The sequence below is a fragment of the Chelmon rostratus genome, chromosome 18 (assembly GCF_017976325.1).
Source record: "Chelmon rostratus isolate fCheRos1 chromosome 18, fCheRos1.pri, whole genome shotgun sequence".
In the NCBI taxonomy this organism is placed as follows: Eukaryota; Metazoa; Chordata; class Actinopteri; order Chaetodontiformes; family Chaetodontidae; genus Chelmon; species Chelmon rostratus.
The window spans coordinates 12,196,216-12,223,881 of record NC_055675.1 but is presented as its reverse complement, the minus strand read 5'-3'; the positions used below and the strand labels follow the sequence as shown (position 1 = coordinate 12,223,881).

Sequence of the window (27,666 nt, the reverse complement as noted above, 5' to 3'; positions counted from 1 at the left end):
GAGAGAGAGAGACAGACAGGAGAGAGAGAGAGAGAGAGAGAGAGAGAGAGAGAGAGAGAGAGAGAGAGAGAGAGAGGGGCTGTCTCGTCGCTTCCGGCTTCAAACACAGACAAACAGCGCTTTACTACGAGCCCAGAAGTGTCGCGCTGCACGCATGACAACAGAAACGAGTCCTCCTGAGAGCAGACTGTGAGGCTCTGAACCGCTCCACACGACGCGCCTTCAACTTTCCCGAAAACAGCCAGAGAGAGAAGAGGCTGGCGGAGGACGGACACGTTTTCAAACCTTCTTCTCTGGAGGAGGATTTTTGGTGAAAAGGTGGAGAAGCCGAGGGGACCGGCGGCGGCGTCGAACAAGTTGGTGCATGGAAGAAAAAAAAAAAAAAAACACACACACACACACAGAAGAGGAGCAGATGAGAAGTTTGTTCTGGTGCACGAGCCGCGTACCTGCATGTTGTGTGTGTTTGTAGCGACAGACACTCAGACAGAGGAGAGCCATCCTTTGCTCTGTGATATCACTCAGAGCTAAAACAGAGTCCCGGAGAAGCCTCGGAGCGAGCAGCGCTCAGGTAAGACAACACAGGGCCTGCTGTCAGGTCAGGACCCCCATCTCAGGAGGTTACTGTTGTTAGATGGAGATTATTACACTGTAACACCCCCACCTGTAGCGCAGATGGAGAAGTAGCAGTGAAAGGTTACTATGGGCCTGCTCATCCTTTTAGTTAAATCCAGCCAGTCGACTTGAGGAGTTTCATCCTTGTTTTAGATTACTTCAAAAAGAATAATGTTATTAATTTCACCCTTAATATTTGTTTTATGATTACAGATGCACTCATTTGTAGATAATAGCTGTTTTCCAATGACATACAGCACTGTGTAGCTCAGCCAGAATAGACAGGACTGGAGGTAGACAGCATTTTATTCTGCCTGAATCCAGATCTGAATCCACTTATCAAAGCCCAATCATGTCAAATGCCTTTTAGTGTTCAGCTTTCAGCACCTGTATGTAACAAGAGGTATAATAATCCGAACACATGAAACTCACACAAATTAGCTAATGAGAAGAGGTGGATGGGATAGAAGGTTTGACGAGACGTTTATCAGACTGGGGGCTTTACAAACCACTTATCGAGCTGGCGAGCAGACCCAACATGGGACCAGCTATTGGAGCCCAACCCTTGCATTGAATTAGCACTAGATTGCTGCAACTCATCATTATTTTCATTGCTGATTCATCTGGCTATAATTTTCTCTATATTGAAATTGTTTTGTCAGAAGATCTTCAGTTAACGTCGTTATAAGCGAATAAGCCTCATTCTGGAGGGATGGAACAGTTCAGTGTTTAACATGTAAAAAAAAAGACATTAACAAATAATTTATTGTCAAAATACTTAACATTTTCTATTGATTGATTAATTGATTAGAACGACTAATTGTTGCAGCTCTTATTTTGTCTAATTTAGTCTGGCTCCACCTCACGGCCCTCTTGAGGCCTTTTAACGCCTTCAGGAACATTTGGATAAAAAAATTGTGGTGTGCTAATTTTAGATGGTGGCATTGTGGCATTGTAAGGTTTCTTGAAATTCAATTCAGGAGCTGTTGATGGATCTAAAAAACAGATAGGAATGTGTGTTTTGGGGTAATCTAGTTAGTTACATACCTGGCAATTATGTCATTGATGCAAAAATCATATAAAAATCCAATATTACCGTAAACGTTGCCCACAGTGACATAATACACCCAGAAATATAAAAGGGATTTAAATAGTATAAACTGTCTGATGGTCGATGACTTCATTACAGTGTCATATCGCCCTGCGCCACCATCTGCCAATGTAAATTTCACCATCAGCATCTTCTAAACTCTTCATCAGCTGGGTTGCTGTTGCTGCACCGTACGCAGGCTTTTTGCCCACTTGTGTAGGCAAGTGGACAGTTTGGATGCTCACGCAGTCCCACTCAATCTGACACGAGGCTGCTCTGAAGCACAGACAAACATTCTGAGGTAGTTTTCATCTGCTGTGGTTTTACCAGAATCCTCGCAACAAGCATTAGTTTCAATTTTCCTCCCCTTTTTTCTTGCGGTTGCCGGCTCAGGTGTGTTTGTGAGTGGCGATTATGGCATGTGAGCACAAAGTCATGGTCGTGGTCACGGTTGGCTTCGTTTATCCTGCTGCGTGGCCGTTTTTGATTGGCATTGATGTGATACCGTCATATGCTTGGACTGTCAACATTGTGCTCATGGATAGCTTAGCATATTTCCTGCAGTTGCATGCATCTTGGTGGACAACATTATCTGTAAGGGAGATGGAGACAGGGGTGTGTTGTATTATGGCTTTCTAATGCTTTCCTTTGCAGTGTGTCTGCTGGTTAGGCTTCTGTTAAAGCCTTGTCTCTTGTGAAGCAACTTTAACTACTAGTTGGATCAGCCCAGGGTTTAAAATGTGCGTCATTTTCTTTTTTGTGCCTTGTCGCGCTTGATCCGATGAAACTTTGAACCCAGAATCCAGAGCCGTCCTTTGGCGAGGGGATAAAAAAGCCTTTGGGATGCAGCTAACCATGTGCAACATGCAGTGTGAAAATGGCTCCTGGTGCCCGGTGCTGCTTCATTACAACTGAGCCGTTTCACAGAAAGTAAATCGGCTTCTTCTGCATGAAAGATTTAGAATAGACAGCTAAACCAAAATAGCCTGTAAACACGTCTCCTTCCTTCTGTCCCCGTCGCTGTCCTGCACTGTCTCCCCTCCTCCCCCCTTCTCTCTCTAACGCTCTGTCCCCACTCGAGGCCTGAACCGTGGCGTTTTCACTGAAACTTGGTGGATGTTATTGTCCAATAAACAGAGAGAAGTGATTTAACACTGGGGAAAAAAAAGCTGTGCCGCTACTCAAGTGACAAGCCATTCAGATTGTTTCCTGCCTCTCTGTTAACTGCGTCACTCCCCAACAAGGAAATCCCATGTTTACCCTGATGTTCATGACCTGATGTCTTAACTTATCTGGGATCAAAGCACATCCCAAGGCCGTTTCTGGCAGCTCGGCACGTGACGAAAACGCTGGTATGCTTGAAGGAGCACCAGAACTGGGCTGAAAAGGATTTGTTTTCTAGACGCTGGAGCTTCGGTTTAATTTTGCTGACAGTTCTGTGAGACAGAAGTGATTACATGATGGAAAAAAACATATTTGCCTGTGTTCGACCGTGCTACTCTGCTGCACACACACCCCATCTGGATGGTCACAAGAAAATGACTTTCCTGTAGTGGAAGAATTTAGTCTCAGACCACACAAAGCACTACAGTGATGAGCTGAGCGTGTCCATCTAATTCAGTTAGTTTCCCTTCCTGCACCTCACCTCCCAGGCATCTTGATTAAGGGCTAAATGACAGGTTTTGGTTCCTGAAGACCTGTTTCTTGTAAGGGGATCAGACCATTGCACTGTTTCACAGGAAAACGGCCTCATGATTTTTCTCGCGCTCAGGCTGAACAAATTTATTTCAAATGAAATGACCCCAGGACTTGATTCTGCCTCGGTGTGACAGGCCTGCTTCGAGACTTCCAGCTAATTTTTTTTAAGCTAAAAATATCTGAGCACAACATAGCAATTAGTCTCCCGTGGTGCAGCGATGACGACAGTCTTGATGAATCTGAATACGAGAACCAAAAAGTGAACACGCTGTTTCGCAGTTAAAAGTGCTGAGTCAGCGACTCTCAGCGCCTCAATAGGGTTGTATGAAAATATGCGTGTACGTCATCTTATCTACGGTTTTGAATTCTAAAATTTACATTTATATACAGTTTCCTGTTTGTCAGGATATAATATTTTGTGAAACTATAACATAAAGTGTTTGTTCAACCAAAAAAAGACAGTGAAGCCGGGATATTCTCTTGAACTGTTGTGGTACATTTAAAATCTCATACGACCCCCGTCTCCACACGTCTTTATTGATTGATTCCACAGCTGAACTGTCTCCATCTCTTCTCCACCCTCTCCAGCTTTTCTTCTTCTGTGTTTAGTTCTGCCGACACTTTTCGTCTCCCTCTTTCTGCCTCCTGCCCTTTCTCCCTCGTTTTCCCCCTGAAAGAATGTTACCTTAAAGTGACTTTTATTTTTAGAGCGGAGCACATTCAAACAAACAGTGCCGGGCCACAGGAACTTTGGCCACCGCGCTGCTGCTCCTACAGTAACAAAGCTATGAAACAAGGGCACGAATAGGTTCCTAGGTGAGAGGAGGAAGACAACGACAGCTGAAGAGACTAGAATTGTTGTAATAAAACAGTTGTTTGATTCAAATGAGCGTTGTATAAATCTCAGCTTCAATGAAACATTAACAGGAGAAAAGGCAAATTATTTCCAGTGATTGGAACATGTTCCACGTTCGCTTTCTTCCAATATTATTTACTCTTTCTTTTCTCTTTCACCTTCCCTTTGTTTTTCTTAAGTTCTAACCCCTGCATGAACAGTGATATCTGACTACATTGCTTTGTCCATGATGCAGTTAGAGTGTCTGTTTTTTTGGGAAAAAAAGGCTTTTCTGTCATTATGATGCATTCCTCTATTTGATTTGAAATCTTTTTGCAGCGGTGGGTGCAGATTTTGCTGCGGCGTGGAGCTGCTGCTGCTCCCTGAATGCAGAGGAAACACTGAAAGCCGTTCTCCAGACCTCCCTGCAGCTTCAGGGGAGATTGTCAGATGTGTACCCAGCACTCAAAGCCCCTGGCCTGGCCGCGGGGATGGCAGCCTCTGCCCTGAACCTGAACGGCCTCGGAGTCATGAACAGGTCAGCTGTTTTTTTTTCGGAGTGCGCACAACATTTCGCCGTTTGTTGCGGAAATGCCTACTTTAAACATGTTTGCTCAGTAACTATATTTATGCTCTATTTATATAACACCTTTCATATAAACAAGCAGCCCAAAGTGCTTCACACAGCAAAATAAAACACTACACAGACACAAAAAAATCAAGAATAAACAACAGTAAAGAAAAAAAAGTAAAATGTTAAAAACCAATAAATAAAAGTCAATAAAATAAAACTTTGAATGTATGATATAATGACTGGTTTGTAATCAGATTACCATGTAATTACTCCCCATTCCTGATGCTTAAACATGCTGCTTTATGATGTGCTTCATTCTTTTTTAATATATAACCTACTACAGTATGATAGTTTCATGTGTGGAACACTTATGTTACTGTGATAGTTGTAGCCTTTATTTTTTTATGTGCGCACAAACCCACCAAGCCTCTCCTGTCCTCTCTGCAGCAGTAATCAGTTTCACTCCCAGCCAGGCTCCTCTAGCACCACCTCTGCAGCGAGAGCCAGTCCGGTCAGTCTACCTGTGCTGCCGGTTCCAGATCGCAGCACCTGCTGTCAGTTACTGGGTGGGGGCGCGCTCGGTGGAGGTCTCTACAGCCCAACCAGCCCTAAGGTAAATCAGCGAAATCTGAAAACCCCATCACGTGCTGTCCTGTTTTAGCTCCACGAAAAAAAACACCAAAACAACAGAAAAACACTCCTGAGTTTTCCATGGCAGCAGTACGGAGCTTAGTTTGAAGTAAACGGAAACTCACATTTTAATCATTATGGGACAAATTCATATTCTACATAATCAATTATACGAGAATCAGCTTCTTTAAAGTAAGAGTATGTAAATTTTCCATTAAAAGTCACGTAGTATAAATAACAAGTTGAACTCATAAGCGATAAAACACACCTGTGCTCTAATCAGTACAGTCAGGGCTTTTGCTGTAGTGGTGGAATGTAACTAAATATATTTACTTGAGTACTGTACATGAGTAACTTTAAGGTACTTGTACTTTACTTGAGTTTTTCCATTTTATACTTCTACTCCGCTACAGTTAGGAGGGAAATATTGTAAATATTGTTGTATATTTATCTGACCATTTTAGTTACTAGTTAAAGTGCAGAGTCTTAATATTAATACAAAATATAACTAAAATATAAAGTAGTTATTATTTGCTTCTCCTTTACCTGCTGCAGTGTTAAAGCGATGAACACATTTATGCATCAATAATTAAGTACAATAATATTACATATGTGATTCTGAAATGGACCTTTCTGCATAATGAGTGCTTCCGCTTTTGGTGCATCGCACTTTTAAGAAAATGCTGAAAATAAAAGAAAGCAAAATAAGTAGCTTCTTCTGCTTGTGCTGGTAGATTTTGTGTGCTGCCAAATAAGTGAGGACCACTGCCTCCCACCTCATATGTAAACATCAACTGCTATGAGTGAGTCATTTTTGGAGCGCCTCTAATCCCGTCTCGCGTGTCCGCTAGACGAGCCCTCGAACCCTGGGTCGAACCTTTGTCTTCCCCGCGTCGCCCTTGCTCTCCCCCGGCCGCGCTCGCTCGCCCTCCCCGCGAAGCCCCGAGCTCCTGGGAGTCAATGTGGGCCAGCGGGTCCGACGACTGAGCTCGCCCGGCGGTGAGGAGAGAGGCGGAGGAGAGGGCCAGGAGGAGAGGGGAGGAGAGACGGGAGAGAAGCGAGAGGACAGGAGACGCCAGGCGCAGCTGCTGCAGATACACAGAGAGCTGCAGAACGTTGAGGTGCCTCTTCTCTGTCTGTCTGGCTGCGTGTCTGTCTCCCTCTGTGTCTTCACGGTGTCCGTCTTACTCAGCGCATCTGTCTGTCTTCATCCAGGAATGTAGAGCAGATATAGATTCACACTATGAAGGATCTACTGTCTTATTTTCACTTGTAAGTCAGAACAATGCCTGTAAGAGCTGCTCTCACCCAGCCGTGTAAGTGCCACAGTTACTCAAGCTACTGCTACTGCTACTTCTGCTATTGCTACTCCCACTACTGCAATTACTGCAAGTACTGCCACTGCTAGTGCTACTTATGCAGTATTCAGCTGTTTCTTTTATGTTTATATGATTGACAAGCCGGGAAATTAGACTTCCAGTATCTGTCATTCAGTGAAAAGGCTTTTATTTTCATATTTTCACATTAAAGAGTGTTTCTCAGTTTCATACTGTGTCATACTTACTGTAATTCATTTTCACTTTAGCTTTTGCCCACCTACCAGCCTCACTTGCCTTTGACTGTTTGTACTTAAATCAACATGCATTAATTAAGATAATCCAGAATGTGATTCTAAGGTTTTTTTATCATTAAAGATTCTTTGGAATTTAAAATTGAGGGTTAAGTACATTGAAAATGAAGTAGGATTTTTACATAACCACCGTTTATTGGTTTCATTTTTGTTTCATTTTTGTACTCCAGCCTACATTTGTACTCAGTGCTTGAAACTGCAGACAGTCACACATTGACTTTGCAGCTTGCCAGCAGTTCGTTTTTCAGCACAGTCTGTTAAAAGCCAAAAAAGGGAAAACACTGGAGTTCAGGCTCATTTTTATTTTCAATTTTCTTAACATTGGTAGTACATTATGGTGATATTTTGTCTTTTTTTTTCGTTGTGTCAGTTTATCTGTCTCTCATCAAGCGTTTTGCACCTGTGAATGATGAGCTCTACAGTTAGACAGAGGAAACCGAGCTGTAGCTGCATTTAGACCCTCATTTTTTTCTGTGTCTTTCAGGTCAGGGGAAAAGTTGGCATTTTCGAGGCCCACATTTCCGGTATTCGTGCCCAGGTGCTTAACAGTGAGCTCCAGCGCAGTCCTCGGTCTCCAAGACGGTCGCCCAGCCAAACTCCTTCCAGTCCCAGCCAGCGAAACACAGCCCTCGACTGCCCAATGACCCACCCACAGGAGAGTAAAGTCCCCCCTGTTGTCCAGAATGGAAGAGAGAGGGAGGGAGAAACAATGGAGGGAGAAAGGAGAGGGGGGAGGGATGAAGGTGCGAAGGACAGCAAGGCCACTAAAACAAACACTGAGAAGACACTGATTGGTCAAAATGGCCGCCATCCCGAAACATTGATGCAGACGCCCTGTTTGGATGGACCGTTTGTTGTTCGGGGTTCCCACGAGGCATCAAACGCAGATGCAACAGCAGACAGAGAGAAAAAAGAGGGAGAGAAAGACAGAGAGGAGGTAGACAACAAACAGATGGTGGGAGACCAAAGAGGACGGACAGAGAGAGAAGTGAGAGATGAGGAACAGGGTCTCGAGACGCCGCTCCAGACTGAGGCAAACAGGCTGGGGGTTAACCCAGAAACCCCTGCTGTTCCGCAGGTGTCAAGCAGTGAGAGCTCCCAATGCTTGCTGGACATCACCGATCACTCCTCCAACCACTCCTCCTCCACCCCTCCCTCCATCCCCGCAGTCATAATAACGGACCACGGTCTGGAAAGCCAGCCTGAAACATCCGAAGGCCCCGGCTCAGACCAGGGGCCGTGCCGCACACCGAGCCCCAGCTCCAGCCCCGTCCCTGGTCCGAACTCCTCCACCCGCTCCCTCAGGAAGCTGTCGTCCTCCTCTGCCTCCTCGGCCGGTTTCTCCTCGTCTTGGGAGGAGTCGGAGGAGGATGTTTCCAGCGACGCGGAGAAAGGAGAGCACCTTCTCAACCCTGCCGTCCTCAGTTCAAAGCAGAAGGCAGTAAGTAGAGCAGAGCGAGTGTTTGTCTGTCAGTGTGTGTGATTCACTAGAGTTTTAAATGACAATGATGCATTTCTCATCATCCACATGGGAAACATAATATCTGAGAATTTGTGCCACTCTACAGGAAAACGTTTAGCATGGCTGTAGGCACTTTGTCTTGTTTCCTGTTTGTTGCTATTCAGCTGCTACATCACATTTTAATGTTCATTTCCAGATTTATCTATTTATTTAGGTATTTATTACTCTGACTTAGATGTTCAGTTCAACATTTACCCAGTTTCCAAATCAAAAATTGTTTAGTGCAGGCTGGTGGGGGTGCTGCAAACGATCTGCCTTTAAAAATCCACCATCGGTCGACCTCCAGTTGTGTGTGTTCGAGTGCGCCTGTGCGTGTTGCTGGGTGCTCCTCTGTCAAACTGGCCAGAGCTCTTTGCCTGAGTAATGGTTGACATTCACTGTAACAAAGCTAGCTCTGTGCCCCGACCTGTGTGTGTGTGTGTGTGTGTGTGTGTGTGTGTAGGTGTGTTTTCAGTGTGTGGGTGATGCGAGGGCGTGCGTGTGAGAGAGCACGGCCGATAGAAAAAGGGAAAGCGAGAGAATTTGCCCGTCACACACACTTAGTCTTTGCCTGCATTTGGACGCCGTTCAAAGAGGAGGCTGAGGCCTGTTTGGGTATGTGTGTGTGTAGGTGGGTGGGTGGATGTGTTTTTATTTGTAGCCAAGATAAGTTCACGGGGCCATCTCACTTCTGCTTTGAAGCACGATTTAACGAAGGATTGTATAACTGATTTCTACCAGCGTTTCTTGTAAACAATGTGCCGGTCCCAGAAGTGTCCCTTGATTTTAGGACTTCTTCTCGTTCTGGGTTTGTGGCTTAGAGAGAGAAGCTCATATTCACTTCTTATCAGCTGAGCTATCACGAATCATATGTGAGCTCTAAAACTGAGCTACAAGCATTTGCATGTGATCAGTGGGGCATCCACATATTTCAATGCATATTCTAAATACATGGTCCCCCCCATTAAAATCTTATTCCCCATGTTTGCTTTCATTGTGAGAGGCATCTGTTTTTGATCAGAGACTCCAGTTTCTGTGCAGTGGACGCAGCTTTCTTGTAAGTTTCAATCTAATGACCTGTCCCCAAAACGATTTCCCAGCTCTCCCAGCTGGCGGGGATTACAAACTATTTGTTTAAATGAATTCGTCAGACGTATTTGAATACTGTTTGTATTGCTCTTTGCATATTTCCGGTCAGTGTTTTTTTTTCTGTGTCCTGGCAGAGAAAGAGACAGAAGCTCTTGCTGGTGGCTGCAGCCTACTGAAGGACAGTTTTAGGTTCAGAGATACTTGTAAAAGTCTGGATCTCCCCCCGTCATAGCACAAAGATGTCAAACATGCCGGCCGTTCGCGTTCTTGTCTGTAGCCTGTCGCAGTTCCTGATCTGTAGTTTGAGGAAACCTGTGTGCAAGAGGCGAACATGCAGATACACATAAAGCATGCTTGCTTGTGTGGGAGGTATGTAGGAAAGAGGAGAGGGAGAGAGAGAAGAGTGATACTGAGAGAGGAAGACAGAGTGAGTTTGAGAAAAGACTGGCAGAAAGAAAGAGACAAAAGAAAGAGCAGGAGAGAAAACGCTGGACAGTATTTGCTGTTTATTCGCCATTTTTGTTTTAAACTAACATTAAAGAAAGCATAGCTCCTCTTCTCATGGCTGTTTATTGCAGGAGAGACTTCACTTTATTTCGCATATAGCAATGATCATCAGATCCGAACACTTAAAGGCCATTTTTGACACTACGGGACACTTGAAGATGTACCAGGAAGTACGCAGATGTATGTGGTTGTCTCTGGTACAGTTATATAGGCACAGCTTGCAGAGAAAGACAGAAATGACAAACAACAAGACCAGTGATTTCTGCAGGAGGTTCATATTTTGCATTAGAAGGCTCTGCGTCATTGTGAATGCATTCACCCAATAATCATCCACCTAAGCGAGCTTGGCTGTTTCATTTTCTTGGTATAAACACAGTCAAACACATGTGTTTTGTTATGGTCATTAACTTCTGGATCAGCTAATTTTTTAAGAGTGTACGCTTAACTGGCAGAGGCTGGAATGTGAACAGAGCCATATATAGACACTGTTTGGCTGATCTGTTGACGGCTGGGCACCTCTCCAAGGATAGAAGGCATATATGCACTGCCAGTGTTTTCCTAGTTCTGGTAAATTAGCGTCAAAAGGGCACCTGCAGTTGATAGGCATCTGTGTTTCTCTTTCTACTGCGTTTCTGTTGAGTTCTGGGGAATGAAACAAAGAAGAGTTGTGAGGTGATCGCAGTTGTTAGCTTTTCTGCGTTATTCACCCGCAAGCATCAGCTCCACAGATTGCAGGGCTCTTCCAACGAAGCAGCTTCAGATGAATCCTCATAGAGAAACATGGAAATGCGAAACACAATGATAGGATTTAAGACAATGAAGAATGTCTGACAACAGAATGGCCGTGTTATCAACACAGCTGGCCGAGTAGCATTAAAACTGAAGATAGTTTACAGAATTGGGCGAGAGAGTTGGAAAATTCAACAGTGAATAACAAGAATGATGGGATACACCAGCAGCTGGACGCATGAGCAACCAATCCCAATGACGGGCTTTATGTACAAGTGTGCTTCCTAATACAAATGACCTATTTTAATTAGTTTAAACAATCACTCAAGCAATCAGTTGTCATCTATTGAACATTAATCTTTCACAATAAAATAAGTGTCTTTGTGGATGGACTGTTTCTACTGACAAAACTGTGTCATTTTAATTATTATTAATTAATTGTCATAGCCCTGAAAAACTGAGCAGCGGCTTTGATTTTTTTTCTATAAACTTACTGTCAGAACTCAGTTGTAGCTGTGTTTAAACTTGTACTTAATAGAGAAAAGCCCGGCATCACGTTTAGCTTTTCGGTAAGATGAAAGGAGCTGAAGCTGGTGGAGCACGGAGGTGGGGCAGTACTTACGAACGCGATAAATGATGCAGAAGGTGTGTTGTTACTCTCGCCGTCTGGATTGTAAACAGAACTCGGATGCATTACAGTTTTGGAGACACTTCAGTGACCCTGTGGTTGTTGAAAAGTTACATCTGTTATATAAACAGATGTGTCTCTTGGAGTGAGGACTGCACCCATACTGCTCAACTGTAAAACACACACTAGTGCAGGCTAACAATGACACTCCCTCTGAACACACAACCCGACAGCTTTTTGCTGGATGAACTTTGTAGAACAACACGATACTGAACACACACGCGCGCTGTGACTTATGTCGCGCTGACTCACATCCCTTTTTGTGTGATCCACACTGACCCAAGCATTAATCTGCACCTGCGCTTGTTCATCCGACCATCAAATCAAACCTCACCAAACGCAGTCGACAGGACGGGACGAAAAAGTCATTTTTATGACCTGAACTGTAGCTTAAGTGGGTCGGCACAAAATATCAGCACACACACACACACACACACACACACACCCAGTGAGACATGAACTGTGTTTGTACTGCAGTGGAAAATCTTCTCTACCACGGCGGCTGGTTGCCTAGCAGCCCTGTGACGTCAAACCGAGTTTCCCTCTCACAGCTGTGTGTGTGTGTGTATGTGTATGTGTGTGTATGAGTGTGTAGGTTTGTGAGTGCGTGTCCAACTCTTATTTGTGTATATTACAGAGTACGAACTTGATGTACTGTGAGAGGGGAAACACCGGTCAATTCTTTATTTGGTGTTTCTGTGTGAGGTCGCTGCTGGCGAGAGGGCAAGCGTGTGTGTGTGTGTGCGTGTGTGTGTGTGTGTGTTCAAGCTGCCGGGTCGGCCCGCAGTTATAGAAGCTGACAGCTTGCTTTGAAAGTGTACCTGGTATTGGACCCGGTGCAGAAGTGAAGTGTGGTTTCACACGGTTTCAGAGCTGTCAGAGACACACTGGGGAAACCCTGCTGGATGTGATACAAGAATGCAAATATTTGTGCAGAAAAAGAGATACGTACACCTCATAGACTGGAGATCCACAGGTGGCACCTTCTACATATGGTGCTTGTAGTAATGGAATTTGTGTAGATTTATTGTCTAACCAAGTAGTTTTGTTTCCAAAGTAGTTTAGATGCCTATAAGCAAGTAGTTTCGTTGCCTGATCAAGCTTATTTGTTGGCTAAGCAAGTAATTTTGTTGCCTAACCAAGTCGTTTTATTGTCTAAGCAAGTAGATATGTTGCCTGAGCAAGTCATTCACAGTTACAAACTGAACATCCACATCACAAACATCTCACCCTTTTTTCTTTGCGTTGTCCCCTTTTCTCGCCTTTACGCAGTCGTCAGTTTTATAAAGCTATTTTTCAACCGGCCAGCCTTCGTCGCTAAGAGATTCATCGTGCACTCTCTAAGCATCGACAGCACGTTGCATCACACTCCCTGCAGTTTAATTTTGTCTGTGTGTGTGTGTGCGTGTGTTTTTGAGTGTGGCGCGCGTGAATGCGTGTGTGTCTGAACTTTGCAGACTCAGAGACTTGCAATATTTGTATCTGCACGGGGACCTTGTGGTGAACGATATCAGGCTTGTTGTTTCCTCCGTGCTGCTCCGTTGAAAACATCAGCATGCATCAGTGTTTCCCCTGCTTCTTCACATTACACATTTGTAACCCAGAGTTACCCTTTGCCCTGTTTTTTTTCTCTTTTTCTTTTTTTTGCCATTCTCACCACTCTCTCCTCCTTTCGTTCCTCCCTGCATGCAAATGAGTGATATCTGCTCTCCCTGTGTAACCTTAATTCTCTTTAACTTTCTCTACATCTGTGCAGACTCATTTGTGCAGCACCCTTTACAACACGACATCTGTTGATTGTACAATTCAATAACTAACTTGTCGTATGCAAATGTGTGTTGAGTCAAAACGTGTCTGCAGATGTAGAAAAATGTGATGCATATTTCTACAAGATAATAATCAAGGGGCCAGTAGAAACTCTTCGCCTCAATGGTTCTTTTTTCCTCCGTGCTCTTTCTGTTGTTTACAGAGGGCAAGGCCTTTTTTTTCTCTTTCTTTCTTTTGTTTGTAGTCAGCGGCGGATGTGGAAAATACTGTCGCTGAGGCAAGCGGCAACCCCCCCACTTCCTGTCTGCAAGAAGTTCCTTCTCTTACCATTTCCTCTCTCTCTCTCTTTCTCTCTCTCTGTCTCTCTCCCTCTCTCTCTCTCTCGATGGAAACTTTACTGTTCTTCCTGCTCGCCGCTTGTTATCCAGCTGGTCTGGGGATAGAGATAGGAGAAGACAGAAAGACCGCCAGAGAGCAATGAGCCAGAAAAAGATGAGAGAGAGGCCGACTTTGACGGAAGTTTTCGGCAGAGAGAAAGAGTCTATGTGTGTGTGTGTGTGTGTGTGTGTGTGTGTGTGTGTACTTGCCAATTCAAACACCTTTTTTGAATTGTAGTTTCAGGTTCATGTCCAGCTTTGCTCTCATAGGAAAAATGCTAATTTTTCAAACACCAGTGTAACAAATAAGAATAAGAGCCCTTCCAAAGACACAAAGGTGCCTGAATGATGATACATGTGTCTGACCGTTAAAGACAGTCGACTGTGCGCGGTGATAAAATGCACTGATGTGGAAAAATACAAAAAAAGAGACCCTGACAATACCAAATATAGACTTTGTTTTTGTTTAGAATCTGTGTGAGTCTGAGAGAGAAGTAACCGAACCTGACCCGAACCTGACAGTTTTTTATGTTGCAGTTACCGTGGTTACAGCTTGCCTGTTTACCATGATCAGCATGTGTGGGCGCCTTGTAAATAGCCATCAAAAGGCATATTATATAGGCTGCAGGTAGATTGTTTTAACAAACATATAGACACACATTAAGCTATGCCATCAGCAGTTATAAATCTAAGACATCTTCATGACAGCAGCGAATGACTTCTGTAAAGTTAGAGAAGACTGTACTGACTATTTGCAGGAGAGAAAGTCATGAAGATTATCTTTAAAATACAGCAGTATTATCCTGAAATTCAATTGTTGAAAAGAGCTCAAAATGAGGAGAGGAGAGAACCTGATTGATCTGGACAGGCTGACTTTCACAGGATAGTAAAATGTGATTTCTGATGGGGCATTTCATTTGTAGTGCTCTTGTTGGCGAGCTGGATTCTGGCTGTGAACGCAGGGTCACAACTCTGGATTGCTGATTTTCACGCTCGGCTTCCCTCTTTGAACGTGTGCTTGGATGTTCATGAAAGTGCAGCTTTTTTCTTCCACCTCTCGTGCATCCTTGAAAACGAATTGGCACATTCAAGAATATTTTCTTCACAAATGTTTTGGAACTTGACTTTCCGTGAGTGCTTTTTCCTGCATGTCGCACATTCAGACGCATTCATGCAAATTTAATTTTTTCACACACGCACAAAAGGCGATTTTCACCAGCCAGCTGTGAAATGATCATTTCACACGCTATTGTGAGGGTGTCTTAGACCCATTTTTGAGTGAAACCTGGCCGGTACATTCATATAAAATCACACAGAGAGAAGACTGAAAGTGATTTATGTGCATGGCTTGTTTTTACTTCAGAAAAACTCAGACGTTACAGGCTGAAGGTGCATCGTAGCAGCTTCACCAGCTCCGAAGTTTCCCTTTGTCTGTTTTACTCTGTGTTGTAACTTCTGTCTAAATCGCTCTGTGTCGCACATACAGAGAGCCACGTGCATGTTTACACACATACTTACACAAGCCTAGATGCACACTCAAACATATGTAAGTAGAAATACGTGGACTGAACACACAGACTTAGTTTGCTTTTTCCACAAGGCCTCTACACTCACGGTATATAGTGTGTATTCACACGTACACACCCACACACACACAGAAGCGCTTAACTCCATCTGTGTCTTTCAAATGTTTTGACCAGAGTGGAGATTTGCATGTCCAGGTAATGTTTGTCCTCTGTTTTGCCAATCAAATGATTCACAATTGTTTATCAGTGCACACACTCAGACACACGCGTGTAAACGTTGGCGGGGCGTAGAGTGAGGAGCGCGCGAGTCGGAGTTTTTCAAGCGGCCACGGAGGGAGACGGAGTTTGGCTGCGTTTTTGCAGGAGCGCTGGGCAGATAATCAGTCTTGTTAGTTTGTCACCTCCCCGGCTGACAGAAAGCCCATCGGCCACGATGTGGTCTGCATGGCTGTACTCACTGTGGAGTGTTGTTGTGTCAGTCGGAGCCATCTTTGTCATTACCATCATCCACCTCCGCACCGGCCACCTTCAGGTACTTTTATGTCCGGCTTGCAGAGTGCTTTTCATACCTGGATTTAGTCCTTGTTAACGGTGTTTGACAACTTTCGCAGTCAGATTTTATTGAGCCATAATAGTGCTGGTAATAGTTGTTTTCTTTAGTTTTTAATTACACACAAACTTCTCCTCTTCACGTCTGATTGCATTTTAATGTCTCTGCCTCCTAAACCTACACGCTGTGACAATGCCTTTTATGACTCACGTGTGAGATAGTCCAGACACACACACACACACACACACACACCAGCTGTAAGTGGGCAACAAAGTACATGGATGACAGTCTGAGTTGACAGAGAAAGTGCAGACCCTGGCTACTCACCAAGCTGTAGCCTGATACTCTTGCTAACTGGCTATAGATGGTGGAAAAAATAAGAGGGGGAATACCGGTTGAACTTATTTGTGCCCCTCTGGTGGTCTGAAAGGCTTTGTCAGAGCTGCATTTCCTCGAACTAGAAGCCAGAAACTGTAATTTAAATCTGTCTGCTGATCAAAACGTAGGTCTACTGTCGACCGGCAGAGGATAAATTCAAGCAGCGTTCCATGTGCAAGCCTCTATTGGATGTTACATTTTGTCATCGTACTAACTAACAGGCCACCAAGAACCGGCATTGGAAAGCATTCAGGTTTTATACAAGCTATTATGCCATTTGAACACAAGAAATCAGTTCAGTAGACTTCTAGAAATGCTGAACCTTGCTGCCAAACTTGCTGTCAAATGCTAACAATCCTTATGGTATCCCAGGGTCGAGCTTCTCTCCCGTTTCAGCTGACCCACCTTTCAGTTAGTTTCCACCACGTGATCTTTCTCTCCTTCAGTGGTGCAGAGAAAACCCCCTCATGTGATTCCTCAGTGAGCGAGCGAGAAAGTGTGTGTCTGAAGGCCTGTGCGTGTGCGTGCGTGTGTGTGTTTGTGTGTGTGCATGCATCTAACCATAGATAGTCATGCTATCAGCTGATGAATTTTCGTCAGGTTGAGATTATGTGACATGGGTTATATATCTCCTTCTATGGTCGTCTTCTCTCTTATCTTATCCTCCCCTCTCCTCTCCTCTCCTCTCTCTTCTTCTCTTCTCTGGTTATTTGTAGACATAATATTATTTCTCTAGGTATTTGCAGACCACAGGAAATCTGTGTGTGACATCACACCATGAACAAGAAGAAAGCTTTGCCGTGCTCTGTGGGAAGTTTCAGCACGTATTGTCTTACATGATGTAAATTGCGTTCGAGTGTCCGTGTTCTGGATTGAAATGGAACCATTTCTAATTTGCCTTGTAAGGGGAACCTCCTCAAAGCATTTCTCATTTTGTGCTGCATCCACTGTTAGCTCTGCCACAGTGTTGCACAGCCAAGCATTGTTTAAACCCACAGAACAAGACATCTGGAGTTTTTCCATCTGATGTAATGCTGCTGGCATAAAAAGCTGCGTCTTTTCTTTTGAATATGTTGTTCAATGAGAGCGTTATTTACTGTATTGTAGCTTCAGTGAGGTGTTGCAACATGCACTGGGGCTCAGGGTGATAACAGAGTAGTATCGTTTATGATTTAAGGAAAGGTAACTTTCTCATGTTGCTCATCTCCATTCGTCACACTTCTTGTTCTTCAAATATTGTCTTTGACTTGTCATGCCTGTATCCACTACAATGCTTTTAGAGAGCTTAACATGTTTTTCTTCTGCAGTTAAATATTGATATATCTGCAGGCTGTAAGTCTTTCCATCACAAAGAGGGAGAACTGGGCCGGAGGGCTGGAGAGAAGAGAGAACTTGACTTCAGGCGGTCTGTGGTCGCTGACATAAAAGCTGCTGATGTTGAAAACTACTTGCAGTATGCAGTTTGTGTGTTGGAGACAACATATGTCTCAGTTTGTGAATGAGTTTGTTTGTGTGTGTGTGTGTGGCAGGAGTCCCGCAGTTCACTTTATCCTTGCCAGGGACAGGGAGAGCCCGAGGAGAAACTGTGTGCATGTGTGTGTGTGTGTGTGTGTGTGTGTGTGTGTGTGTGTTACCAGGGGAAACCCCAGCTCGATCCTCCAGAGTTTAGTTTAAGTGTTCTGAAAGAGCTAAAGAAGAAAAAAAGGATAGTGTGGGAGAAGCTGGCAGAGAGAGATTGAAAACAGCTCCCCCAGGGTCAGGGATGCCCCACACTGAGTGTGTGTGTGTGTGTGTGTGTGTGTGTGTGTGTGTGTGTGTGTGTGTGTGTGTGTGTTTTAAAGGCTTGTTTTGCTCATAGCCATTGAACGAAACAGTCCAAAGTGCTGGATCAGCCACAAGTTTCCGCAGAGAACTTTAACTACTGGTACTTGTTTCCTGGGTGATTTTAAGACGAGTGCACGCTGCCATCTGAACGGATGAGCACTGAGTCGATGGAGTTGGCGAACTCCACATATATCCAGTGGTGTAGAGATGCCTGGAGAAGTTGGTACACTCTGAATTTATGTCCCGATTTATGCCCCTCACCCTGATGTAGTGCTGATGTAGCATTGTGAGGTTGCTTGTAATTCTGAAAGTAAAATTTTGTTTTAGCAGTTCATCTTTCCCATTTATGTTGCCAATAAAATATTCCAGAGGTCTTATTTTATTTGAGGATAACTAAGAGGGCAGGCAGGTCGGCTGATAAGTGATTTTTTTGTTCCAAGGATGGCGAAGGCCCCACCTGCCCTACTCTGCCTCTGATTGGCTTACCCTGATATTCTCATCCAAACCCTAACCAATCATCACACACTATGCCTAAACCTGACCAAGCCAACCAATGAAGTTCTAGCCAATCAGAGGCAGAGTAGGGCCGGTCATGCCTTCACCATCCTAAGGAAAAAATATGACTGAATGATGCACAACAGAGGGGATGAGGAAGTGGGTGTAAGCACTGCTGACTGAAAAATAAGTGGGTGTATGCTGTATAACCTGCACTACACAACAGATTTAAACATGTTTGAAGATGATAAGTCTTCAGCCATGAGTAACATAATAACAATATTGTTGTTTGTGTGTGTTTGTAGCACAAGTCTTGGAAGAAGATTAAGAACATGGTCCACTGGTCACCGTTTGTCATGTCCTTCAAGAAGAAATATCCCTGGATACAACTGGCTGGGCACGCAGGTATGTGGACACACACGTCATATGTTTCATTAGAGTAAAACCATAAACGAACGTGGGGCTAAGACAGTACTCAAGGGGTCCTGACACACCAAAAAGGCAGTAAAATATGTCTTTTTACAGGGAGCTTCAAGGCGGGAGCCAACGGTCGTATATTGAAAGTAAGGCTCCCTCTCACACCAGTCGCACCTTCTTTGTTTGTTGCATGTAAAGTTGCTTTTTCCGCTTATGCTGAATCAGCGTAGCCAGGAGCACAGAGTAACAGCAGCCCGTTGACATCCCTTAGAAACACTGTGACTGCGAGCAGCGCTGTCTGTCCCTCCTGATGAGGGACGTGCTGCGCCCCTACGTGCCTGGTTACCACGGAGACGTGGAGAAGGACGGCCAGAAATACAACCAGATGGAGGATCTGCTGGCCGAGTTTGACTTCCCGTGTGTGATGGACTGCAAGATGGGAGTGAGGTGAGAAGACGCGTCGCATGACGTGGCATGACGTCACCTAAGTGTGTAGATAGAGGTGCCGGGTGTTTGTATAGTGGCGCTTAACCTCGGATAGGAATCATAAATGAACTTACGTGTTCTTTACTTTCACAACAATCTACAAACATGTCTGAGTTTGGGCTTGGACTCGGGTTTAAATGAGAATCATCTGTTAACAGGCATTAAACAGCATATCAGCTCTGATCTGAATGCCACTCTGAGCAGCTGTGTCACGCTGTCTGGAAAGAGACGTCTGCTTCACACCTTCTCTCTCACCCTCACCACCTCATCCTCCTACCTCCCCGTGCTCACGTCTGTCACCCACTCTTTCTTCTTCTCTGTCTTCCTCACCCACCTGCCACCTGTGTTTATTTCTTCCTCCCACGCTGCAGGACCTACCTCGAGGAAGAGCTGACCAAGGCTCGCAAGAAGCCCTCCCCGAGGCCTGACATGTATCAGAAGATGATCGAGGTCGATCCCGAAGCGCCTACGCCGGAGGAAAACCAGCAGAAAGTGGTGACCAAACCCAGATACATGCAGTGGAGGGAGACCATAAGCTCAACGGCTACTCTGGGATTTAGGATAGAGGGAGTCAAGGTAAGACTCAAAAAAGGCAGGTGTGAGTGTGTGTGGGTTGGTGTGTGTGTGTGTGTGTGCAGCCTTCCTTCCCTCTTTTCTTCTAGTATTCAGTGTGTGGGTGTGGGTGTCCTTCAGGGGCATGATCTAACTTCCTGTTTTGAACAGAAACTTCCTCTGAAGTATATGTTTGTGCATGAGTTCCTTTGTCATGCATGAGGCCTGTCCGTGGCAGCTCTGTATGCCTCAGCATCTGGCACTGACACTGCACACACACACACACACACACACACACACACACACACACACACACACACACACAAATCCTCGGCCTCTGCTGTCTTTATTTGAGGGTTGTGGCTATATAAGGACATTCCCGGCCTCCTGGTGCTCTGTTGCCATGACACTGAGGGATATCCCCAGAAACAGAGGTGTGTGTATGAAGAAATAAGAAGTGTGGAAGTGCAGTCCATATGCCGCTTTTGTAGATCTGTGTAACTATGTGTGTATTATATAGACTCTGTATGCTCTCATTTATGTGACAAGTGTGTGTTCATCAGGTTTGGTGTATGTGTGTTTGTGTGTGTGTGTGTGTGTGTGAAAGGCAGAGAGAGCCCGAGCCGTACTCAGACCTGAACCATAAAGGGAAAAATACTTTTGGCTCCAAATAGTACCTTGTTGCCTGGCAGCCAGCAGATTAAGAAAAGCTCATTTACTCTGCTCTGAACCAACCAACTGGTTTTCTCTCACTGCTGCTGCTGCTTCTGATGCCAACCTACTGTACCACTGCTGCTACTGTACTGCTGATGTTAATGCTGCAGCACCACTACTACTTCTACCAGTGATACTACAACTACGAGTGCCTCCACTTTAAGTGAATCTGATGTGCAATGCTACGTTTGCATGATTATTTCCTTCGTGTGATGTCTGCTGCACATTGGCAAAAGTCTCAACTGCCGGTCACAGGGTGCCCTGAGACCCATATACATTGTCATTTTTAGTCGTCATAAGACAATTTGTGAAATAGCCACAGAAATGACGAGTTCTTGAGATTAAACGAAGTGTTTCTGTGTACGGTTCTGGTCAGTGACGCAGAGTCAAAGACCTTTCCCTGCTTTCAGGCTAAATCTCTAAAAATATCTCTGGCTCCCTCCTTCTTTTCCTCCCCTCATTGTTTGTTCTGCTTTTCTCATCCAGCCTCTCCTCTGCTCCTTCTCCTTCGTCCCCTTCCATCCTTCCCATCTCTACAAGGAGCGGGAAGTTGTAGTTTGTGAAGACAGAGAGTAGATATACTATAAACATATATACACACATATATATAAACATTCTGTACACCTCCACGACCCCTGACGTGATATTTTGTCCTCTCCTCTGTAGAAGGAGGACGGGACAGTGAACAGAGACTTTAAGAAAACAAAGACGAGAGAGCAAGTTACTGCAGCCTTCCATGACTTCGTCAAAGGAAATAAGGACATACTGGTGAGTGAGTTTGTAGTTAACTCTGTGTGTCTGTGTGTGTGTGTGTGAGTGTGTGGGTGTGTGTGTCTGTGTGTGTGTGGGTGTGTGTGTGTGAACAGCCTTTGTCCCTGTACGGGACAGAAAAACAGATGAGGAATGGAATTTTTAAGTTGAACTGCTCTGTGCTGTTTTAACAACCCCATGTGAAACACACACACACACACACACACACGCACGCAACCGCACACACACATACACACATGAACACATGAACAGAGATGCACAGATACACAGTTTGACCTTAAGCTTCCTGGGCCAGAAGAAAAGGGAAGTCCTTGGGAACTCCCTGGGCCTCTTTACACACACACACACACACACACACACACACACACACACTCTTAGTATTTGACAGGATTGTGTATGTGTGTATGCTTGTGAGTGTGTTTTTTTGAATCAGATACATCGAGACAAGACATTGCATGTTGACACCCATGTTTCAACAGTAAAAATAGCTTTTAAAAGCCGTGCTGTGTCAGACTTGCTCCACGTCGAGTAGAGTTTCCTGTTTGACTGTCAGCAGCGGCGCTCTCATGCAGACTGAACAGAGCCGAGTGAACAAAGTGTTAAAAGCTTATTGCTTTGTCTCGTTTTCCCCAGAACGGCTATTTAACCAGGCTGCAGGAAATCAGAGACACTCTGGAGATCTCCCCATTCTTCAAAACCCACGAGGTAAAGACACGCGTCCAGCGACGGAAAGGGCTTATTCCCGCACTGCTGCAGCTCAGAGACATGCAAAATCTTCAGAAAACTGATCTTATCTGTCGTGTGTGAATTTACCCCAAAAGTCAAAAATAAAACACAGATAAATCATATCATGAATATTGAGTCTATGTGGGGGTTTCAGTGCATGCAAAGTTTTCAGGTTTGTTGCACATTAATGCCAAATCTCAACCAATATTTTTAGCATTTTCCTATCTATTTTGTGAAAATGTAATTAATTAATTGAGTGATTAAGTGTAATTGAGTGACACTAACTCACTCGAGCAAACACAGCAGTTCACACACAGACGTGGTGGCCTCGTCATGGAAACTGGACGAACGGCCCTGACCACACAGGCACGCATTTCGGTTTCACACTCACACACATGCACACACACAAACATTCAGACAAGCACACCAGTAGCTTTGGATGTAATAATTTAGTTTAAGTAAACAGGAAGTGAGATCATGTTGTAGAGGGCCGCGGCCGGACACGTTCAGTTGAGTTTGAGAAAAAAAACAGAGAGAACGACATAAGGCTGTTTTAGTGGTTGTTTCCTGTTTTCTTATTCATCACATTGTCTGCTTGTGTCTCTGAAGGTGATTGGCAGCTCCTTGTTATTCGTCCACGACAGTAAAGGACGGGCCAAAGTCTGGATGATCGACTTCGGGAAAACCACGCCTCTTCCCGACGGGGACGAACTAACCCACCGAGCATCGTGGGTGGAGGGCAACAGAGAAGATGGTTACCTCTTTGGACTCGATAGTTTGGTGGACATCCTTTCATCCATGGTGAACTCTGAGACTTGAAGTCTGGGTTTAAAAAAAAAAAAAAATCCAAGTGGACATTTGGACACTCTACAACCGCTTGCACTCATTCTCCCTTTACTCGGGAACACTTCGGACTTACTCAAGAATTCCTTCACAGATGTTTGCCCTCATGTTGCAAACCACAACATCCCATAACAATGTGAGGCCAAATCCATTCATGGATGTAACCTTTCGATCCACTTCCGGTGGATTTTAGGATCTCGCTCTTCCCCATCCATATTCCTTTTGATGTGATCCTTAAGGCCCAGCTGTAATAGGCCGTTGTTACATCTGTGTTTTTTCTATTATCACGTGTAGAAAAATGTCTTTTCTTACATGCATTATACCTTTCGACTACAGGAATTCTCCAATTAAGAGCAAAAAAAAAATTAGATAGCCTAATGCAAACTGAAGGCTAAGGCTGGTGATATTCTATATATTTGTTGTTACAAACAAATCCCATAAAACGACCAAACAATGTCTCAGATGTGTGAGTCTGTTTTTGGCCAGACTGTATGTGGCTCTGTTTGTTCCTGCTGGAGATGCAAATCTTTAGATCAGTTTGGGATTTTTATTTATTTATTTTTTTAAAAAGGCTGAATAATTTTCTGAATAATATTCGAGAAACAGCTGGGCACTCTGGTTGTTAGCAATCATTACTCAAACAGGAGAAAATAGTGCATTAGTCGGGGACTATTTTCAGCAGCGGATTGATACGGATTATAACATTTATGTACAATATTTAACGTAATTGTTACTGTTAAATGTACCAGAGTTATCCAAAAGCTTTATATTATATCTGGCTTTACATTTAATTTGGTGCAAAAACTAAACAAAAATCATTAATGCGTTTTTTGGATGGAGCTCTACGGCACAGCAGAGTGAGCTGCATCAGACTTCAGCTTGTCCATTCATTGTTTTTGCTTTCATGGGATTTGTTGATAATAATGAAAATTATACATATAGAAATATTGCCAAAATTTAATTTACTGTGTGTGGAATTTGAAAATAGCTGACCTGGTGGTGGTATCATTTTTCTACAAACCAGCACTTATGCTATCCTGTTTTTAACGATGCTGTAGTCACATAAAAACTGTGAGTAGTGGGTTTAAAAAGTGCTGAACTCCCATATTTGACATTAAATGCCTTGATTCGGTTGCTATTATACAACTAGATATACAACTTTGTGCATATGTTAGATTCCAACTGAACTGTATTTCCTCCTCAGCATATCTGTACTTAAATGTTTGGGATTTTTTTTTTTATCCGTTTGACAACAAATTCAGCACGTTGCCCACTTCTTTAAAAGAAGAAAAATACACTTAATTACGTTTCAATAGTGTACAGTTGAGGGTGTTTTTACTCCTGAAAACGTGACTTTAGGCGTGTTTTTAGAGCTGAAAACAAAACTAGCCTAAGCTGTTTTTCACCTCTGTTTAACCAGTCGCACAGGATTTAGATACTGCAGGTCGGTCAGTGAGGGTTTCAGCGGCAGCCACGTTTGCTCCACAATAATCTGGCAATAACTGGCAACTCTGTGGAGCTCACTGCAGTTTCAGTATGTTATGGGGGGCATTGTTTCATATGTAACATATTTGCTGCCAACATGGCGTCCATTGTACTTCCCTGGCCAAACACTTACAACCCTTCTCACACATTGTTGGGCTTGTTCACAGTGTACAGAAAGATTTGTTATGTTTGATTTAGTTTTTGTAACATTATTTTAGTCTAGTCAAATCCTGTGGAACACTTACAGCCATGAACAATCTTATTTAAGCTATACAGTGCCTTGACATTACAAAGCCAAGTCAGACAACTGAAAACATGTTCTTACTTTTTAATGTGACGATGGAATTTTCTCTTAGTCTTAACTGTCGGTTTCTGTGCTTAGTCTTACCTGGGTGCATGTTTATTATCCTCTTAAAGTTTGGGCTTAATTTGTATTTCATTCTGTTTTTATTTATAACATTATATAATGTTTAGTTTTTTTTAGTGAATGGGATACTGTGACATTTTGAATTTTGGGCTGTTATGTTGCTTTGTCCTCAAGCATGTGTTACAGAATGAGTGGAAGTCAAACTGCGGGGCAGGTCGCTGCCATTGTGGACCTTATTCAGACCACTGGACACGGCTGTAGAAAGACTGATGATGTTCACGTAATGACGGTCATTTATTTTATTGGGAATGCAAACAGTCGCTAAACAAAACTGGTCAGCCAGATGTGGGAGGAAAAAAAACTCATAATGTTAACAGGTTCTTGATGAACAATAAAAACTAAACAGTAGTTTCCACTATAGCGTACATTTAAAATGCCATGGTTTACAGTTAATGTTTGCAGTGACATTAGACAGAGAAACAGACTGATTATAATTCCATGCAGTGCCTTTTGTAAAGAAGTAGTTAAACATTTTGGGAAATACGGTTGTCAGCTTTTTTGCAGAGATTCAGATGATAAGGTTGATACCATCCACCAGCAGCTGGTTAGCATAGCTGAGCATAAAGACCGGAAACAGGAGAAGCAAAACAAATATTTTTGATCAAACAGACAAGATATGAGATATTGATTAGCAGGCTTTAGAGTTGCGGGTAGCTGTTGCGTAGCTGTAAGCTAAGCTAACCGACATCTGGCTCCAGCTTAATTTTTAACTCTGGAAAACAGCAGATAAACATGTTTCCCGAAATGTCAAACTAAGCCTTTAGGACCAACCATCTTGGCTAATGCTTATGCTCCCAAATGTGCACTTACGGTTGTTTGTTAGTAGGTATCATATTGCTCTGGACTTGCTGGCTTGTGTATTTATTTGGATTGTTCCTTTAAAGAAGTGTGTATTTGGTGAACTAAAAGACTCCATGTGTGATTTCTGCAATCTTAAAGGTCTATCTATCTAACTAGATAGCTAGATGTGCAACCACACACATAGCTAGCTAGCTAGCTATAGCAGTGATGCTAAACCCTCTGGGGACAATGGTTTGAACCGGCATCAGAGTGTGTATTTCACCCGTGAGGACACAACCTCTCGTCCTGACCTGAGGAAACCCACAGTGGCCCCACGCTGCTGCTGCTGCCCCTTTGGCCACGTTAATTGCTGTGTTTGCATGGGGGTCATTTGCCATGCAAATCACACCTGTCCACAACAGCAGCAGCATCCGGAGCTGGCGGCAAAGGGAGGACATGATTCAGGGGCAGGGTGGTTGTGAGAGGGAAACCACCGCAGAGATGTGACTTTTTTTTCTTGGAGGGTGACGGGGAAGGTGAACCCTTTAGGTTGTCTTTTTGGACATGCAGCTCGTACAAATTCCTGCAAAGCTTTGTATGCCAGAGCCCTACAGAAAGGGATCGTTTTTTCTGAGTTTATGTCTCCTGCCTCTAGTTTAGGTCCCTTATGTGAAAACTGCGTCGTTATTGACCCAAATTTGTCCACACTCCAGGCTGTTTGACAGGACACATATTCACTTAAGAAAACCAGTGAGTTCATTTAGCCTGGAAACAAAAAAAGTACAACCTTGTTTATATAGCATATTAAAACATGGTCTGTGTGGCTCTGTGGCGCCCTCTGCTGCCACTGTTATGGCAGTGCAAAGAGACAATCGTCTCAAAAAGACGGACAGACAAGTCAGGACACAAATTTTTTGCACCATGGAAGAATTTTAAAAGACGCTGTTAACAATTTTCTGGGGAAATGGCTTTTTACTTGTAATTTACGTTTGTATATTTTATTACAGTCACTGCACAGTATCACTGATATTTCAATTTAATTGTCCTCCTCACACTTTACAGGTTCTAATTTCTTCTGTTAATCGATCCAATCAGTCAATCAAACAAAGAAAAGGACAGCTCTGCTACTATTACTTTAAAATCTGTCATAGCATCTAGGAGTGCACACACACAGTGAGGAAATACTACATAGTGGAAGTGCCTGTCTTGAACAGGGTGTTCCTTTTTAACCTGTAGATAAGCTTAGATACTAAAACAGGAATAACAGAGTGTATATAATATTAATATTTTTGATAGCCTATGGAACAAAGTGTGTGGTTGCACATCTTTCAGTGTCTGAGCATCACTGCTCCTCACATCTATGTTTAGGTGATGGTGGGAGTGAGGAATGGTGCAATGGTGTGTTTCCCTCCAGCTGGTGGCTTCGTTCCCCTCTTGTCTCCTGTCACGAGAGCACAGCCCTGAGTGTGAAAACATGTTGCTGTTCTGTTTCCTGCACAGCCGGCCGCTGTATAAAGGGCTTCTCACACTCGGCTGAAACTCGTGTCACACTCAAAGTCACCTGGGAAAAACTAATCAGGGCAATGCTGACCCAGCTGGTATCACCTCACAGCCACCTTCTTTAAGTTAAGAAAATCAACAAAATGCTTTAAAGGTATTAAAGCTCTGTAACCTTCTGGGATATTCTGTTATTCTGCTTCTGTTTACTGTTCTGCAGTATGTGACATGACAGATAACAGATCGTACTGTTAAGGGGCTAAGCTAGTGAACCCAGGTTTAGACACAGACAGGCAGGGAGAAAGGAGTTTGGATAAAGAGAATAATTGATGGCAGGGGCAACAGGAACGGGATATGATCCAGGCTGAGGCAAGTATAGATCTGAGAGGATCTGGGGAGAAGATGAGTTGAGGTCTGAGACAGAGGAGCAGGACTTAAGAGATGAAGGGCTGGACCAGATAGTAC

The 27,666-nt window shown here is 43.8% G+C and overlaps 1 protein-coding gene across 3 annotated transcripts; it reads left to right on the top strand.

Annotated features, from left to right (window-relative positions):
- The first annotated feature begins 97 nt into the window (after positions 1-97).
- itpkb (inositol-trisphosphate 3-kinase B) lies at positions 98-25,832 on the top strand. Of its 3 annotated transcripts, none has more exons than XM_041958956.1 (12): positions 98-571; positions 4,578-4,776; positions 5,263-5,425; positions 6,294-6,563; positions 7,557-8,513; positions 18,809-18,908; positions 19,029-19,066; positions 19,192-19,367; positions 19,778-19,982; positions 21,339-21,440; positions 22,077-22,148; positions 22,779-25,832. In XM_041958956.1, exons 2-12 carry the CDS (start codon positions 4,730-4,732, stop codon positions 22,986-22,988), a joined length of 2,340 nt encoding a protein of 779 aa, XP_041814890.1. In that variant the 5' UTR covers positions 98-571; positions 4,578-4,729; the 3' UTR covers positions 22,989-25,832. The 3 variants fall into 3 exon arrangements, with proteins under 3 accessions (XP_041814890.1, XP_041814889.1, XP_041814891.1); XM_041958955.1 differs by having other exon boundaries at positions 99-571; positions 5,260-5,425; XM_041958957.1 differs by lacking the exon at positions 6,294-6,563 and having other exon boundaries at positions 99-571; positions 5,260-5,425.
- Positions 25,833-27,666: the final 1,834 nt, after the last annotated feature.